Source organism: Phaethon aethereus (genome assembly GCF_964289735.1).
Source record: "Phaethon aethereus genome assembly, chromosome: 5".
NCBI lineage: Eukaryota > Metazoa > Chordata > Aves > Phaethontiformes > Phaethontidae > Phaethon > Phaethon aethereus.
The window spans coordinates 4130693-4146824 of NC_138579.1; the positions used below are offsets into that span (position 1 = coordinate 4130693).

General features: G+C 49.6%; 1 protein-coding gene across 1 annotated transcript in view; it reads right to left on the reverse strand.

The window, feature by feature from the left end:
- TXNDC16 (thioredoxin domain containing 16) overlaps positions 1–11743 on the reverse strand; it is a gene marked incomplete at its 5' end in the record, with an annotated part of 32977 nt that extends 21234 nt beyond the window's left edge. Inside the window, 11 exons of the mRNA XM_082000423.1 lie at positions 363–509; positions 1758–1899; positions 3274–3334; positions 4448–4614; positions 6003–6159; positions 7917–8007; positions 8524–8645; positions 8940–9014; positions 9838–9911; positions 10570–10652; positions 11575–11743. Coding sequence (XP_081856549.1) covers positions 363–509; positions 1758–1899; positions 3274–3334; positions 4448–4614; positions 6003–6159; positions 7917–8007; positions 8524–8645; positions 8940–9014; positions 9838–9911; positions 10570–10652; positions 11575–11743 — 1288 coding nt within the window. The remainder of the gene's footprint in view (positions 1–362; positions 510–1757; positions 1900–3273; positions 3335–4447; positions 4615–6002; positions 6160–7916; positions 8008–8523; positions 8646–8939; positions 9015–9837; positions 9912–10569; positions 10653–11574) is intronic.
- Positions 11744–16132: the final 4389 nt, after the last annotated feature.

The window sequence follows — 16132 nt, forward strand, 5'->3', positions numbered from 1 at the left end:
TAAGGAAAATTGGACTTTATGCTTCCACACAGCAGGCAGCAACCAGATGGTCTAAGCTATCACATAAGCCCATGCTACTCTTGGCAATTTCCCCTCTTGTCCTACATTCAGTCCCTGTAAAATGAAGGTTAAAAACCTATGAACATTGATATCCTCTATACTGAGAGATACTGTCTTGACACACTATCAGTCAATGAGAAGAACTGATTTAATCTGATTGCTAACAGCGCGTGGAGGCCCATGGGGCAGGATGCAGCACTTATTTATCGTTTAAACTTGTCCACAGGATCACCATATTACAGAAAGCATGGTGAGCAGTGCAAGCATAGGGAAGGGACAGCCCGGCCACATTTCATACTCACAGCTGGCATAAAACAGCACCACTGTCCGGGCAGTCTCCAAGAGGGCAGAGTGGAAGGTCTCCTCTGTCAGGACACGGATCTGCTCCAGGGGCAGCTCTCGCTTCTTGTCCCTGGAAACCGCTTCCACCACCTGATCATCCTGAATGTCTGCAAGGGACGCGCAGCCCTGCGTGAACAGAGGTACGCAGCGAGCAGAGGGAACCGCAGCCCCCTGCACCACCCCATCGCCACGTTTTTGTAAGCCAGCACCTCTCAGCAGAGACACGGTGATTGTCAGCAGGGGATAAGTAACTGCCCCGTATGGGGGAGCGGAGGTGCAGGCACACATACAAACTCAATGAAATGCACTTATGCCGTCTCACAGCAGTCGTGCCCTCCGATTTGAACACTATTCTCTAAGAATGTTGGCTCCTCTGGGGTCCTGTGCCACTTTTTTTGGAAAACAAAACCGATTTTGTATGGAAAATAAATGCATTTTCAAGGAAGCATTGCAGGGGTCAGCGTTTTCTCCCTGGGGAAGGCAAGTCTGGAACAGCTTTTACAAGAATAATAAAATCACAGAATCATTAAGATTGGAAAAGATCTTTAAGATCGTCAGGTCCAACTGTCAACCCAACACCACCATGCCCACTAAACCATGTCCCGAAGTGCCATGTCTACATGTTTTTTAAACACTACCAGTGATGGTGACTCCGCCACCGCCCTGAGCAGCCTGTGCCAATGTTTCACCACTCTCTCAGTGAAGAAATTTTTCCTAATATCCAATCCAAACCTCCCCTGGTGCAACTCGAGGACATTTCCTCTCGTCCTACCGCCAGTTACTTGGGAGAAGAGACCAACCCCCACCTCACCACAACCCCCTTTCAGGTAGTTGTAGAGAGCGATGAGGGCTCCCCTCAGCCTCCTCTTCTCCAGACTAAACCACCCCAGTCCCCTCAGCCGCTCCTCATCAGACTTGTTCTCCAGACCCCTCACCAGCTTCTTTGCCCTTCTCAATGAGAATATGTCTCAAAACTTTCCAAAGGGACTGATAATTCTGAGGTTCTTTGTCTGATGCTTGGAGAGGAGACAGCGTTGGGTGCACTTTCAAGCTCCTTATTCCCCTGAAGCTGGATGCATTCAAGCAGAAGCACCCCTGTCCCTCATGCTCCTCTAACAGCTGCTGATTTTCTTCCCTGGTGTCTCCCCTAAATTTATGCCTGTCTGTCACTAAACTCCAGCAATCTGCAGAGAATAAAAGAGCCACTTGGTGCAACTGTGATGTGACTGTCATGGTTTGCCTTGGATTTGCAAAAGTGTTCTCTAATGCTTTAACATACACCTGCATGTGTCTAGCAGCTGCTGACTGCATGCCCCATCTAGTGACAATCAGCTTTTCACTGTTTAGTCACACACCTTGATTGTTATTCTCTTTTTCATCCTCATCTTCCTCACCCTTCTCCTCATCCTCCTGGATTTGTTCAACCTTGTTCCTATCTTCCACCAGGGTTACAACTTCATCAGTGTCTTCCAAGACCAGGTATTTGATTGGCACTCCCTAAAGAAAACAATAAATCAGTGTGAGCAAAACATCACCCTCTGCCTATTCTGTCCGCAAACCAAGCTCAAGGCTGATGGGGCATCATCACCCAACTCCTTATTTTTGAGGTATGTCAACAGATTCCTAAAGCTGACAAACAGGGGAGCTTCTGGGGTGTGTTTCTTTGGCCCAATTTCACCTGTGCCTGAGTTTTTCTCACTCCAGACTGACTTTTCGTAATGAGGAATTAATTGTGGCTGTGTGGGATCCTGTGTCTGGAGTGGTGAAAGTGAACACCTGCTCCACCTCCCAGCATCTTAACATGGATCCACCACTGCAAGAAAAAGCCCAGTGGCCAAACAATGAATGAGAGCGGGGAGGTCTGGGGTCCACTCGACTGTCCCCTCTCTAGAGGGGTCAGGCTGGGTCAGAGCTGCCCATCACAGACTAGGAAACCGGCACCAAAAATCCTTTCTCTCATGGAGCTCAACCAAGAAGAGTGCTCCCAAGTGTACACGGGCTGCCAACCCATGGGGAGAAAAGAGCAAAATGTATTTCTCGGAAATGAGACCTTGTCAGCTTGAAACCAGTTCTGGCACTATCTCAGCAAAAGGCACTTCAGAGAAAATGAATTTTATAATGAACTGAGAGAAATGACAAACTGCTGGCACCTCCCGTTGGCTCTAAGAGGAGAAATACAACATGCACATCTCTCACCAGGGCAGGGGAAGCCCTCAGGGGATGCTCAGGCTCAGGTCTGATCCTGTATCTTTGCAATCACAAGTGTGACAGTTCAGGTAATCTGGGGCAACGTGTGCTCCCTGGCATTTGTCGACAATGAATTCCATCTTGCCTCACAAGCTGGGTCAGGTCCCTCCAGAGTTTAGCTCATCGTGATCAACCTCATTTAACTTACACCCTGCCCTTTTCCCAGAAAGCTGCCAGCAGCATTCGGTTACATCAGTTCAGCACAGACCTTTGGTTGTTTGCTCTCAGTTTGCTCTTAGTTTCACACTCATTTCCTCTCTCATCTTTTGAACACCTTTCCTAAAGGGCCAAGGGCCTTCAGAAATCCAAATCTTTGGGGAATTTGCACTTGGACTACTGCTTTCGGTAGTTCACAGCCTTGCGTTGTGTTAAGGTGTAACGGAGATGTCACCCCACATTTTGAACCCAAAATAAACACCTTCTTTTGTCTCCTATAAGCAGGCACAATTGCTCTGCAGTACCAAACTCAGGCAGTTCCAAATACACGCATGCGGCTATGGAAAGACATTTCCTCTTGAGCTTTTGAGAACGCTGTCAAATAACAATGGAGCCGAGCAACACTCAAGAGCACCATGCCCAGATAGGGAAATAAGAGTTGTACAATTAAAAAATCCAGCATCTAACCTCATCTGGTGTCTTGAGAGCGACGTTTGACCGGAGTAGAATGTTCAAATCTACGAGGTCCCTTCCAAAATACAAAGTGAACATTAGAAGGTGCGATGTGCAAGGTCACCCCCTCCATTCAGACTGCCTGGCTGGCAAGTCCACCTCTCAGCAGCACCACGTCCTCACAGAGTTGTGCCTCAGGACACCAGAGAACGTGCAGGAACCCGGAATCAATGTCAGTGGTGGAGAAATAGGCTCCAAGTGACCTCCTGGTGGGACTGCACTGCAATAACGTGCCTATTTCGCAAGGGGCTTGGATTCCCTTTCCATGATTTGGGTCTTTGCTCATGCACTAGTAGCCGCATCCCAGTGCAGCTGCTCTGCTGGTGGACTTCAGCTCATGAGTAAATGCAGCCAAGAAGTGCCTCCATACAGGGAGGTACCACAGTGGCAGAAAGCTGGAATAAGAGAGCCCACACCCATCCTTCCTCCATCTCCTCCCATTTGCACAGCTGCCAGCAGACATCCCCAAAGGCCGTGCAACCATGCCTACAGGGGCTGCACACCTCCTTTGGCAAGACACCATGGAAGCACTTGCAAACACAAACCAGTCTGGTGTACGCAGGCTGCTCCTGAGCCCATGGAGCAGAGATAAATAACTGGTAGTCAACCGCAGAGGAAGGCAGATCTCCACAGCACAGCTGCCCTATGGCCAGCCACAAGCAATGTCTCCTGTCTTCCTGGGGAACAAGCGCGCTGGTCTAACTCAGAGAGCCCTTGTTGAATGAGGGGACATGGCATACTGAGTGGACACGCCCATCGCATCCCAGCACCCAGGCACCCAGCACCCACAGTACACCTCCTTTACTGGATCTTCTGCCCTTAATTTTAGGGCAAAATACAAACCTTCCATCTGTGCTGTTTCCTTTCCAAATCTCTCTTAATCTGACTGTTTTTCCACTTCTAAGTCAGCAAGAGACTCAAAACATTTCTACACTCTCAGCCAGTCTGAAACCAAACTAATCTGATTCTGGACAAGTCCTTAAATGTGACATCCTCTCGCAGGACATAGCCTAGTTTTACCCACACAAATGTGAATAAGCCCACTGACGATCATCCTGGCGGTGGGGTAACCGAGCTTGGAAACACCACAAAAAGCAAGGAGGACCCCAAAACACCTGAAAGCAAATACCTGGACAAAAGGGCAACTCCTGCTTTCCCCAAGAGCTGCCAGGCCACAAATTCTGCTGTCCTCCTGTCAGCTTCATAGGTCTCTTTCTGGCTGAGGATGAACACAAGTGGTAGCCCAAGCTGTAAGTGAACAGTGGAAACCTTCTCTGGGTCCTCAGCAACCTCCGTCTGGAGAAGAGACATGGTTGTACTGCAGCACATCTCCACATCATTAAAGGCACCTCAGATCTTCTCCAGCACAGCCCAAGCCACCATGTGCTCCCCAGCCACAGAAATAGAGAGACCCTCAAGAAAAAGCCTCCAATCCTGATTCTAAAACATCCATTGAAGCAGAACCCACACAAGCCCAGTTAAACTGTTCCAACCTGCCATGACCCTCCCCATTAAAAACTTGGGCTTTATTATGCATGCCTTTTGTGACTTAGCAACTCCAGATGTCAAATCTCCATTAATTTTTATTTACCTGACATCCATTCCCCGAGGCAGTTTGAAAACCCCAGCCACAACATGCAAGAGCTGGCATTCTCTCTCTTCTTGCCTTGGACATGCTGCTTTATGACAGCACGGAGCTGCTTAACGAAGTGCCTTCCCTCCATGGACCTAACCCAGAAGACTGGCTGAAGGAGGCACTTACCAGCTCATCTACCCATCCTTTCGTCTGGGCAGAGATGTCACCAGTGGGAAATGGAGGCCTGATGAAGTTCACTGCCCCATGGGAAGAGGAGATAGGAGGGGGTCTCCTGTCCCTTGTGCTCACCAAGGCATGAATGACTGATATCAAAGTTCCCAGGGAGCTGAGCCTCCTGTGGGGAGCCTAGAGGAGCAGCTAAGGACCTTGGGTTGGTCTAGCTTGAAGAAAAGGAGGCTGAGGGGTGACCTCATTGCTCTCCACAGCTTCCTGAAGAGGGGACATGGAGAGGAAGGTCTCTGGGGTCCAGGGATAGGATACGTGGGAATGGTTTGAAGCTGCGCCAGAGGAGGTGTAGACTGGAAATTAGGAAGCATTTCTTTACTGAGAGGGTGGTCAAACACTGGAACAAGCTTCATAGAGAGGTGGTTGATGCCCCAAGCCTGTCAGCATTTAAGAGGCATTTGGACAATGCCCTTAACAACATGCTTTAACTTTTGGTCAGGCAGTTGGACTAGATGATCATTGTAGGTCCCTTCCAACTGAAATTCAATTCAATTCAATTCAATTCAATTCAATTCAATTCAATTCTATTCTATTCTACTCTAATGTTCCAGCAAAGTCCAAGGGGCACCTCCACCTCGTCCCCACTCATGGTGCTTACAGACAGTTAGAGGAGCACACATTGGTGCCAGGGGTCCCTAGAAAGGTCTAAACAAGCTGAGCAGTGCAATGGAGTGTCGCTCCTGTCCAGCCCCATGCCTGTTCCTTGCTTGGACCCAACCTTGCAGCTTTGCCACTAACTTCATGGGGAAGGGGCAGATTCTCACGCTCAGCCTTGCCTTCTGCTCACACCTCCCTCATCCTCACATCCATCCCAGCTGCCCTCATGCCCACAGCCCAAGTGGCTCCTCTTTCCCAGTCATACCACCAGAGGAGCCCCCATGAGCTTGAGGTGCCTGTGGATGTTAAGCATCGTCAGAGCCTGTCCCATGGCCGTCCTCCTGCAGGGCTGCGCCAGGTCCGTGACCCATTGGCAGTGGCAGAACAACAGCTGGGCAGATGACACATCAGGCTCATCGTTGCTGTGAGAGAGAAAACAACAACCATGCTGAGCTAGGCATCCACCGTAGGGTTTTAATACACCCTGACAGAATGACCATGTTTGCTGACACCTTTTACAGGGCAGATGATGACCTCAAGTTCAGGGTTTGGCAGGCTTGTGGGATGTCTTCAAGAGCCCTACTACTGACAGGTACAATTGTGTCCATGCACTTTCCAGAATCGTGCTGAACATCTAATAGAAGCCCTGGCTCCCCAGGTATAAATTACCTCAATCCCAGAATATTTGGCTTAAGAAGGACACAAATTAAGCTTTTCTCAGTGGGACCAGCCATGCCACCCTGCTGGAGATCCTGGCAGGAGGACAGCTGAAGTACAGATTTGCTCATGTCTTTTACCTCACTGATGACATCTTACAGACTGTATAAGGAATATTCCACCTTTTGAACAGCATTGGTCTTGGCTGCACCACAGGAAGCACTAACCAGGATGGTTCCCTAGTTAGTGGTTCCTGCTCTGAACCACCACTGGTGTTAGCTTGTAGGTCAGCTTTGGGATGTCACACTTCTTTTCTTACATACCCACTCCCCACCTCTGAAATAGGGATCACCTTCTTTGTAAAGGACTTTAAGATCTTTCTGTGGAAGAGCAGCATGTAGTATTAAGACCCCAAAGCCTGCCACCCCAGTTGGCTGAAAGCTATTCATGTTGGTGAAGCCACCACCATTTCGTCATCTAAGGAGATGGCCTGCTGGTGTCCTCTCTGCTTTAAGCAGAATGAAGCCAATTCCTATACAAAGGACAACCGTGCCATCTAGTGGCAAGCACAAAATGCTGTCCATGATCACGGTCCTGCAAGGATGGGACGGCATCTCGGACAAGGATCGCTTTGGTTCTTGCCCTGGTGTCACCTGTGAAAGCAGGCAGATCGTTGCATAAACGCTTTGCTGAAGATGCAACATGCTATGTGGTATTCCCACCTTCCTCCCTCCCAGTTTCCTGACTGCAGTAGGTCACAGCAGCAGCAAGTCGCATTGAAGGATCTGCTCTTCTAATGCGTACGAAGGGGATGGCTGGAGCTTACCAGCTCCAGTGACGCCATGGGGTGGGAAGTCCCAAACCCAACACTCGGGGAAGAGTGTCTCATGCAGCTGAACTGCAGAACTCACTGCTGCTTGAAGTTGTGGAGATGGAAAGTCAGAATGTGTTTAAAAAAATTCTGGTGGCTGCTAACACCATGATACAGGTTCAGTTCTCATCTCTGAGTCACAAAACCTCTGACTGCCAGAAGATGTGAGGTTGCAGGCAACACACATCCATTCCCTCACATCCCTTGGGAAGCACTTACGGCCACTGCAGAGGTAAGATATGGAGCAGGGTAAGCTTTGCTCTGACCCACTGTAGCAGTTCTTAACCCTTCTCAGCTGGCCAGACCTGATCATCAAAGCACAAGGCTGAGTGTTTTAAGACTATAATATCAGCTATATCAGCCCTCCTGAAAGCCCATGGCTGAGCTTTGGTCAGTCAGCTATGGAAAGGAGACAGTGGGCTCTTCTCCTATAAAATGATGTTCAATGAACAGTCACAAATGGCATGGCTAGTTCAAGTCCAGCAACACAAGCAGCAGCTGGTTTTGGAACAGCAAACCAGATCTGACTGTCCACCCTTGTCATAACATCCTAATACCATCCCAGATTTGACCTGGGAATCTGAGAACAGAATAGTAGAGCCAACAGTGCAAGGCAGCAGCTCTACCTGGTGTGTGTGTGTTTGGACATACCCAGTGTCTTTCAACAGCGCTGCCTCGGTCGTGAGAACAAACTGGTGGACAGTCCCATAGACAAAAGCTGCCTCCATCACAGCTCTGTGCTCTGGAAAGAGAAAGGCAAGAGGAACTCATCTCAGCTCCCTCCAGATCTCCCTCTTCATCCTTCCCAGCTGTACCTATCAATGTCCAGGCTTTCAGAAGGTCTCGGTATGAAGTCACAGCTGTCTGAAGACACACTATGAAGGTAACTGAGTAACTGGAGCTGGACCCAGTTGCTGATCCCCAGTAAACACATGGGTCGCGTATCTGAACCCATTCTACTTCATAACCAGAGATCTGCCTATGGGTTTGTTTATTTTTTAAGACAGCAACCGCTGGCTTGCTTTCCCTCTCAAGTCCAGCTCTGAAAGTTTGTGCTCCCAGCAAAACTTTTCTGGTGCAACTAATCCCTTTGGAAACACAGCAAGGCACACAGAGGTGGACTACTTGTGTCTGGGTGGCCCTTTCAGGTTTTCTTGATCCTCCATTTGCAGGATTTTGGGTCAGAAACTCAGCTCCCTTGCACCTTAGTACAAAGGCTCTGGAAGGAGAGCAAAGATAAAAAGCTGAGTGTTAATACCTGCTGTCCCCGTAGCTGGTACATAGGCAAAGACCATGTTCGACCTCCCTTTCAACATGTTTTCAATGTTCTGAAGATCTGCCAGTGTTTCAACGTATTTAACTTCATTAAAGAGCAGGGCACTGAGGAGTCAGAAAAAACTCATTAGTAACTCTTTCTTCTTAAGAGCGAATTTGCAGACACATAATGGTGATGGGTAAAACAAGATAAAATTCCAGCTGCCCGGATGTCTGCTGGTAAGTCATCTCAAGGACATAGGTTTAAGAGTCAAACCACACCAAAGAGAGAAGCAGCCTTCTGCTTGGCTGAGAGCAGCCCCTGGAATACGCGGGGTTTGTATTTATGCAAAACTTTACATCAACAAGTGAAAATGGAAAGTAAAGGATTTCACAGAGATGCATCTGGTCTGTACTTACAACAAAACGTTAGCAACAATGGAGTTCACATCAAACAAGGCATCGGTGGGGAACTCTCTGAGCAGCATGTTACCTCTAGGGAGGGAAGAAAGAGCATCACCAAAGAAACTACGCAGGATTAGCTACAAGCACTAATTCAGTTCCCACTCTGCTGAATACTTCTAGATATCTCCTGGCAGGTATGGCTGGAAAGAAAATGTCAGGTTTGAATTTGGGGATTTTGCAGGACTAGGTGTCCAGGCAATGCTGTTTTAGAGAAGTCACCTCTGTCACTGCCATTTCACTCAGCTTCTGGGGAGTGTTGATAAGAAGCCTAGCACAGACTGACAGAAGGTCTCTATATACCAAGCATCACCCTGTAGATCCTCACCACCAGAAGAAATGTTTCTGTGGGTCATGTACAACAGCCAATGAGAACTAAACTGATACATGGAGAAGCTTCCAGCTGATGACCCATGGAGAGACCAAGAGCTAAACCTTCTCATCCAGGGCAGATGAGCTAACCACACCAATGGGAAGAGCACCAAAGAGTGTTTCTTTCTAGGACTAGACACAAAACCTAGTGGAATGAGTGTTAAATCTGGAGGACCTGGTGGTGGGAGGCCACAAGGACAGAAGAACACTGATGCAGGATTTCTCTCATAGTTTCATGTAGCAGCACAGCCCTCTGCTGCTCAAATGAACATGGGCCAGCATGGGAGGTTTCACACTGAGGACAAAGCATCTACTTTGCCTGTGTTGGACCTTTTGGGGGTACTTTTCGGTGAACTCTATATGCCACTGCTGTCTTCCTGGCTCCTCTCTTCCTACACAGACATCTCTGATCACTGACAGCGTTTCCTTCAAACATTTGCACTGGAAATCAATCACAGTGTGGTGCCCAGAAAGGCCCCCTCACCTGAACAGGTAGGCTTTCCTTAATGTATTTTCTTTTCCACAGTATCTTGAGACATCCTCTTTGGGACAATTAACCTAGACATCGAAAGCATGTAATCAGACATTCAGCTCCACAAATGACTACAAATGTACCGCACTACGGTTTTCTTCCATTCAAGGGTGTAAACACAGCCTTTCTAAACCTGCTGGGAGAGAAAATACAATAAAATGGAGTGCAGAGCTGTGGACTGGAGTTCACACTTCCGTTCTCCAGACTAAACACCCCCAGCTCCCTCAGCCACTTTTTCTAAGACTTGTGCTCCAGATCCCTCACCAGGTTTGTTGCCCTTCTCTGGACACGCTCCAGCACCTCAACATCCTTCTTGTAGTGAGGGACCCCAAAATGCACGAGTTCATCTACTGAGAATGAACTGGAAGGCCAGGAGCAACTCAGGGCTACCACAGCACTGCCAGTCCTCTGCTTTGCTGTGTTTGGAGACACAGGCACAACATCGAGCCTCTCTGGGACACAGGAACCTGCCCACGTCCCACAGGCAGAAGGTGTGACACAACCCACAAGCAGGAGATGTAAGGTCAGGGCAAGGGATAAAATGGGATGCCCTGGTCTGCCAACATCTGCTTTCTTGTGGGGTCCCACTGCTGTCAGTCCCCAAGGTGGCTCTGTCCACCCCGCAGGAAGCCCCGCTGAAATAATCTGCAGAAATAGCCTGTCCCGCTCCTTGTCCCCATTCACCTTCACCACCGAAATGCCATAGTCCTGGAGGGCCTCGGCTGAATTCTCGATCTGCTCCAAGAAGGGCTGGACACCAGGAGAAACTGAAAAAAAAAACAACCAAACAAAAAAAGCTGGTTTCCAGCCCTTCCCCTTATGGATGAGACAGAAGAGAGCACCTTCAGGGCAAGCACTGTCTGTGCTCTGGCATGGTAACAGCATGCTGAGGTCCTCCTGCACCAGCCCTGGGACATCTGAGCAGAGCAGGGCAAACAGGGAGCCGTGGCGTGCGGCCGGTGGAGATGCCTGCGGGGATGTGGCTGGGGGAGACAGAGGGACTGGGACTGGTTTTGTCAGGTGGGTGCTGCTGGGCTGGGCTGCAGATCCTCAGGGTCAAGAGCATCCTCCTGCCAGGCACTGAGGCAGAGCTTGACACCATACAGTCTCGCTCGTGCTCAGAAAGTAAAGGTATTTTCTGAAACAAAACCATGGGCAACAACACAAATGCCCCCAGTCTCCCCACCTTCCTTTCTAACACACTCAGTGGTGATGTAGGAGCTGTGCTGGTGACCCTGCCCATAACGATGTCCCTGGGAAACTATATCTAGAGGTTATGAAGGTGCAGAACAAGCAAGGCCAAGGATCTCCTTCTAATTCTTGACTCCCCTGCATGCAAGGAATCCCCCTTTCCCTGGGAGGTACCATGGAAAAGAAACCCAGCCCCCTGAGAGGACTTCTCCTTAGGGAGGAGGCTGGGTTTCAATTCCACGGTACCTCCAGAAAATAAATGAAAATGTTCGAAGGAACGTGCCTGGGAAAGATCTCACCCCAGTGCTCCGTCTGTCAGGAGCACTCAGGGCCATGCAAACTCACATTTACCACCTGAGCTTGACCAGCTCTTCAAAATCACTTTGGGTTTAAAAATGTCAAGAATTGCCTCTTCATTGTTCCACTTTCACACACACCCTCACACGAGCCTTTGCAGAAAACCCAGGCTGACGCAAATGCATACCATTAAATACATACCATTATGGCTGAAATAAGCCAGGGATGCTCTGCCGGCTTGCAAGCTACTGAAATACTCCTGGGGGCTCAGCTCCCGCAGCAGCCTCGCACTTCCCTGCGTTGGGATGGAGGAAGCACAGAAGAGCAGGAAAGAGAAGGAAGAAACCCATCTGTCCTTTTGGGCTGACATGGCTGTTATCAGCTACAGGCACGGGAGAGTCGCAACTGTGGGAAAAAATCAAACACAAATACATACATATACATACAAGCATATATATGAGTGTCTTCTGTTTAGGTAGCTGCAGCATGACTGTAATTACAGATGTGACACAAACATCTCGAGGACGTCATGAATTAGTCACTAGAACAGCAAGTGATTCAGACAGTGGTAATGATGACAGCAAAGGCTATTCCCTTTCCCCTGAGAGGTATCTGCAAATGCACAGACCCTCAGTGCTTTCAGTTTAGGGCTGGTTTTCTTCCCTCTATTTTTTTTTTCTTCTGAGTCAGACAAAAATTACATGCGCAGGCAGAAAACAGTGGCCGTATCGTACAAAAAAAATCACCCAAACTGTTTGAATTCTTGTTAAGCTTTGAGGATGCCACTGAAAGAGGTGTTCACGAAGGGATGGGCCATATTGCTCAGTTCAGACCGTGCCAAATGACGTGGGAGGTTCAAGAGTCCTCCTCTGGTGCTCGCCCCATCCCTCCGCCGTTCGAGGTTTCAGCTACCCCAAACGGGAGAGGGGTTTGTGCAAACTCCTCGCGCTCGTCACGCCTTGCTCGGCCCAGCCTCATATTATTGTGGCATTGGCAGCACGGGAGCAAAACCCATGACTGCAGGGCAGTGCCAGCAGTCTCCCTTTCACGCCGGGTCTCCACGTAGAGCTGGTCAGGAGAGGAGCCAAGGAAATTTGTGAGATGCTTCAGAGAACGGGGCAAAGACCAAACGTGCAAGTCTGCTGCCAGGTTTCACCAGCAGCCCTGCCCAGGCTGCCCTGCCACGGTTGTTTTAACTCTTCTTGCTCAGATTAAGGGGCTCAGGAGAGCTTCATGTAGAAGCTCTACAGGATGTGAAAACACCTTCTTCTCACTTCATTCCCATGTTTAATGCCAGGTTCCTTCGCAGACTGCTCTTCAGGTATTGGTCTTTGCTGCTAGGTGTGCTGGAGCATGGCTGGTCCTTGGTCAACAAAGAGACAAAGCTGGAACTGAAGCCGTGCAGAAGCTGTTTGCTTTGCATCGTGAGCTGCAGCTGTTTTCGTTAACAAATGCCCCTGTGTCCAGGGACTGTCACTCCCCCAGCACCCTGTCAGATGCTGTCAGCTCGCTATCGCTGCCCTGTGACGAACCCAAACTCAAGTGCTCAAAAACAAGCAGGCAGAGCCCCTCTGCCTTGCTCCGAGAGCGGGGGGTTAGCGGCAGCCAGGCATGCTCAGCCTGCACAGGCTCCCTCTCGTGTAGGTGAGGTGTTGGGATCAGGCCTGAACGGCACAATGGAACAACGACAGAGCTGGGAAAAGCATGGCTTTTTTTTTTTCTTTTAATCTGAAAGTCTCCAGTTCTCTCCCCTTCAGCTTTGGGAAGTGCCAAGCATTTCTGGTCCTTTGCCCTCCCATCTGTTCCTCTGGCTCACAGAGGGGACAGAGATCAGGGCAGGGGGACAATGTTTATTAAATGACAAACTTGGCTACAGCAGGATGGAAAAATAAACTTAATCCTGGCACGTGGGAACCGGCCCAGGTCAAATAGGAGAGCTTACTGTCAAGGAGGCAAGAGGAGCAGCCTCCGGTGACTCAAAGATTTCACAGCATTATACCTGGAGGAGGGAGCCAGCAGTTTAAAACACAACTACAGCCTCTAGCAAGCCCCGATCTCTCTTCGTGTCTCCTCTGGCTCTTGTAGTTTTTCTAGCATCCACCTTCTGCCCTCTCCACACCCCTGTGACTGCTGCTCTTCTCCTTGCACCTCTCCCAAAGCCAGCCCTGTTTGCCCCACCACGACCCCTCCCTCTGTCCCCCCACCCCGCTCCTCCCCATGTTTTTTCTAGCCCTTCACAAAAAAATACGTGCTCATCTCTTCCCTGCTCATGCCCTCTCACCACCTCATTGCTCCGTCCTGCCCAGAAGCTTCCCTCTGTGCCCCATCAATCCAGATTCAAATATCCAGCTTTTAGGTTATTTCCTCTGTCATCTCTTTTCCATCAATGGAAAATTAACAACATGGGGCTGGAAACAGCCAGAACTCCGTACCGCAGCCACTTGCAGGATTACCAGGGATGTGTGAAAATACCAGGTATGTGTGAACCAGCTCTGTGTCACTGCTGGGAAACCCTTAAGCCCATGGGTCATGGGGCAGCCCAGCACAGCAGAGCCAGTAGCAAGACCTGGTTCATGCCTTCACTGTCGTACCTCCAAGACAGAGCCAGGCAAGGTGGTCAAAGATACTGTAGATGACCTAAAATGAAACCAAACACACCAACTCCTGTTGGTATAAATTGCTTGTGCCACATCAGTTCTGCTCGGGCATCTTGCAGCGGTAACCACGGGCTGGGAACCCCGCATCCGTCTCTGTGATCCCATCCACTCTCCCTCACATCGTGCCTTGCAGAGCCCCCGGCTGCCGATATTTATTACTGAGGAAGCTGCAATATATTTAGTTCAAAGCGGAGTAATGTGAGGTGGTTTTTAAGATGCAGAAGACAAGGGAGAACCACTGTCTTGGACTGCACAGCCAGCCAGGTACCATCTCCATCATCCCCAGGCCTCCCTGAACCCAGGAGAACCACCACCAACCCGGACTTAAATGCCAGCGATATAAAATCTCCCACATCCCTCAGCAGCGTATTTTCTTCCTGGTGATCAATTACCTTCTTGCAGAAAACCTACACTTTATGTCCAGTCCAACTATGTTACACTGCTGCTTTCCCTTCATTTTATCTCATTTTATTGGTATCTTCCAGCCTGCAGAGCCCTCAGTTGGCAAGTTTTAACTCCCTAAGTAGATGCTCCTAAACCAGGAGCATTGAGGATGCTCCTAAATAGAGTCATGTCAACTTCTCCTGTGATGATCGACACAGATGGGGCCTTTCGCTGCAGCAGGACATTCACCCCACACCCAGCTGGTACAGTTTTTTGGCAATGTGCTCACCTGCCTTTCATGCCCTTCTGGCAGCAGTTAACCAGTGTGCTGCCCTCCCGAATTTGCCAGCAGAGAGGACACATAACAGCCCCCAAATCCACGTGTGGCTGCCTCAACCCCTTAGCTACAGCAGGCTAAACACGCTGAAGCACTCCCCCCGGAATGGCTGGATGCCTCAGCACACATGTACCTGCTGCTCGCTGCTGAAAAACGCACGGGAGAGCATAACGCTGACGCCTCTTCTTGCACTTTGGAGCGTGCACACAGGTTTCCTTTAGGGGATCCAGAAAAACTCCCTGACAAGCAACCTGTTCCAGCCTTCTGCTCTGCGATCCGCATGAACCCCTCCAGCCACATGTCACTGCCCGACCACCAAGCCCTTCCCAAATGCATCCAACTTGCTTGCAGCCAGCTCCTCCGAAGATGGAAGCTATCCCAACAGCTGTCTTGTCTGCAAATTTCTTTTCTCCTGAAGAGATGATAAATTGGTTCTTCAGGGCCAAAGAAATCATCCCTGGGGTCCCACTGAAGCACATCTGGATGACGCTGACTCTCCGGTGACAACTCACTATGTGAAACTGTCACCCTGTGGCCACTTCACTGCCTGGGGGGGGCAAGGTTTGTCCTGCAAGTTTTTAATTAATCAGAAGACCAGGTAGCCCCAAATCACGTGCCTGACAATGGATGACATACACTGCTGACAACTGCTGAAATATGGCTTATGTCAAGCAATATTTAAGTCTTTTTCTTCCCTGGGTGAGGTTATGTGTTAGTTTTATGGAATCTTATAGCTGCCCAGCAATAACCTCACTTCCTTACCAGATATTGCATTACTTTGTGTCTTTTTCGCTACATGCTCCCCTTCCCTGGTCACCTTTGAAAAAGTGGCCAGCACCAGCCTTTTCCTCATCAGCAGACAAGTTGGGTTCATTATCACTACCCAGTTTTGCTGGAACAGAGCTCAAACCAGCTCCTTTCAAATTTTCCAAGGGCAAGTTCTTTGACCCAGCTGACTTGAATAATGTTGAAAAGTTGCAGTTCCCCAGCGTTTGGAGCTGGGAGAGTGCTGAAATTGTTCTCCATCACTTCAGGATGGGCCTGCAATCATGGGACAGAAATACCTGCTGACCCTTCCCACCCGCCCCTTCTCCCCAGCAGCCTGCGGAGGAGGCAGGGGTTGCAACCTGCAACTGTGAGGCCCCTACAGCCATGTCACCTGCATCGTGTGCGCTGTGGCCGTGACCCTACAGCTGCGGGAAGATGTTTCCACCCGTGCTGGACACCCTGACAAGCCTCCCAGCCAGGCTGCGACGCCGGGACCCACAGCATAATTCATGCACTGCTTCCAGCCTGAAACCAGCACCTTGCTGCAGAAGTATTTCACTTGCATTTATCCACAAACGCTGTTTCAAGTCAGAGCACTGCCAGACCTTTTTGT